The 2,823-nt window shown below is 36.1% G+C and overlaps 1 protein-coding gene across 1 annotated transcript in view; it reads left to right on the forward strand.

Moving 5' to 3' along the window:
* Positions 1–832: 832 nt before the first annotated feature.
* LOC119576619 overlaps positions 833–2,823 on the forward strand; it is a gene marked incomplete in the record, with an annotated part of 33,083 nt that continues 31,092 nt past the window's right edge. The window contains 1 exon segment of the mRNA XM_037924278.1: positions 833–1,144. Coding sequence (XP_037780206.1) covers positions 952–1,144 — 193 coding nt within the window.

Consider the following 2,823-nt stretch of genomic DNA (forward strand, 5'->3'; position numbering starts at 1 on the left):
CTGCGATTTTAGTCTTTTAGCAGCGATAGCATTCAGAGGCTTATTCTAATTCAGTATCCATGACTGGATGGTACTCCCGAACACTCCGTGGAATTTATAGTAACTGCAGTCACGACATGTTTCCATTCCAGTGTACATTGCGTTCTTTTTCACCGTATTCTTTTTGTTCTTGTGTGCTTATCAATATTCATGGATGTCCTGCTATTGATTATTGTTATTATTGCTATTTAGTATTCAGCTCTGCGTTACTACCAATATCAGTAGTAACAAAAGCAGTATAACAGTATCATTGTAATTCTGTTATTATAATTATCATCATTATATTATCATTATTATTATTATTATTATTATTATTATTATTATTATTACTAGTATAATTAGGCCTACTGCTATTATTTTTATTATGATCACAATTGATATTATAATCATCATCATTATTATTATCATCATTATTATTGCTTTTTGCTTATGTTATTGTTTTTGTTATAAGTGATAATTATTATCATTATCACTGTCATTTATAGAACTTGCTGTTTATTGTTCTCACTGCCACTACCATCATCATTACCGCTAAAATTATTACCATCACCATCACCATCAGTGTCTCATAATTGCCTTTTTTGTCGTGATAATGTGAACAGGATCATCACAATTATGGTGGTGATAATATGACTTCAGACAGTACTATTCTATCTAGTAATACTATCATTGCTAGTAGTGTTAACAGTTTTATTTTCACTATTATCCTCATTGTCCTCATCATTATCGCTTTAATGGTAAATACATAAATAAATTCATAGATAAATAAATAGGTGAATTGATAGATAAATGGATGAATGACGAGTCAGTAAATATATATAAATAAAAAAGATAAGTGAATAGACAAATAGAAAGATACAGTCCCTAATCGACTTATCACACTTGTCATCCGTCCATTTTTCCAGAAACGAGATGAAAACGACAACTGCCTTGGCGTGGGCGTGTCTGCTCCTGGGGGCGTGGTCATTTCGGGCATCGGGGACTGACTACCGCGCTGAGGATTACCAAAGTAACTGTTTTGTGGAATCCAGTGGAGTGTCAGCGGTTGTCAAGTCCAGGATCATGTGTGCTGTGCGGTGTACCATGGCGCGTTGTTCTCGCTTCAGTTTCTTGGGTCTGTGTTCTGTTATTGTAGGTAGTATGATTTCAGTTATTTTTTTTATTATCATCATTAGTGTTATCATCATCATCATTAGCATTACGATCTTCATTGTTGTTATCATCATCCTTAGTGTTACCATCATCATTAGTGTTATCTTTATCATTAGTGTTATCATCATTAACATCATTAGTGTTATCATCATCATTAAATCAAACAGCTTGATATTACTGAATTTGCATGTATAGTTTACCAAGGAAAATAACCAGTGATCAAATCCTGCAATATACACAGAAGCATTCATTTTACTAACCTAGGATTTAGCAATGGTTGGGGACAGCTCCATTATTTGAAAATGCACGCACACCAGAATACTTTAAACAACACTAGTACTAGCGACTCTAATTATTCTACTAACATTCCCTTTTCCCCTCCACAACTAAACCCACTCCTCCATAAACAGAAGGAAACTGTACACTCTTCGACCAAGGGCTGGCCAGCGCGGCAGCCAGTCGTACCTACCGGAAGTTAATAGCTGTCGATGTTGCCTTTAACAAAACCACTTTAGCTTCTGGCTATCACGCAATGTAAGTAGTGTGATGATCCAGTGATAACGTTTCTTTCATTAATGATCAAGGCAGTGTACGATAAACGGGTGCGATATGATAGGTCATACGAAAACTTGGATTTTGGTATAACCAAGAGTGATCGATTTTTGACATTCAGAAAAGTAAACTATCAGCTAATGATCTTGTTTTGCCATGAATCAGCTATACTGCCGATCGAGTGGTTGACGGAGACCTAGAGACGCAGTTTCATTCCCTTGGGCAGAACACCCCATGGTGGCGGGTGGACCTTGGTGAAAACTATTGCATTCAGACCATCGATGTCTTGCCCCACATAGATGTCCCAAACTGGTTTCGTTCCGTTGAGGTGCAGCATTTTTATGTTTATTTCTTTTAGTTTTTACAAAGTCATACTTTCTCTAATGCATGTGACTCTTTGTTGTTCAGAATAGAAAACTGGACATATATCATACATGCTCTTCCTTTTTTGTTGGAAAGATCTTTCAAAATATTGATTATATTTCTTAGAATTCATAACTGAACTGAATAACAGGAAGCTAAGGAATGCTATTAGCAGAAGAAAGAGTCTTTGTTTATGAATATCTTTTATGTGAAATTAAACCTTATTACTAAGTATTACCTACAAACATCTTGGAATGAGAAAAAAGTGAATTCATCCAACAGACTCTACTGCCCTTCCCTTACCCAAATCGAGCGTTTCTGTCCAAAGATCCGTGCCGGTGTGAGTCCAGCTGAAGGGGACTTTTCTGGCTATACTCTCATAGCCTCCTTTGCCGGGCCTTACAGTGGTGTCGGCAGGTGAGTAGAAAGCGCTCTTTCAAGAAGCACTTCCGAGAATTTCTGCAGTGTACATTGAATTATGATTATGATTGTAGTTCTAACTGAAAGATGTTTCGAGAGTCTGTGAAGAGTAAATTGGAATTATGGTCATAGTTCTTGCCCCGAATACTTACCGCCATGAATGGTTTGCGGTTGATTTTCGTCCCCGTTATTGGGTTGGTTTCTTGGTTAAGGGTTTCATTGAGAATAAAATTGTAATAAAGTTAGTAAATGGATATATTTTTTGGAGTATGATTTGATTTAAAAAAAATAGTAATT

Source organism: Penaeus monodon, chromosome 9 (assembly GCF_015228065.2).
Source record: "Penaeus monodon isolate SGIC_2016 chromosome 9, NSTDA_Pmon_1, whole genome shotgun sequence".
NCBI lineage: Eukaryota > Metazoa > Arthropoda > Malacostraca > Decapoda > Penaeidae > Penaeus > Penaeus monodon.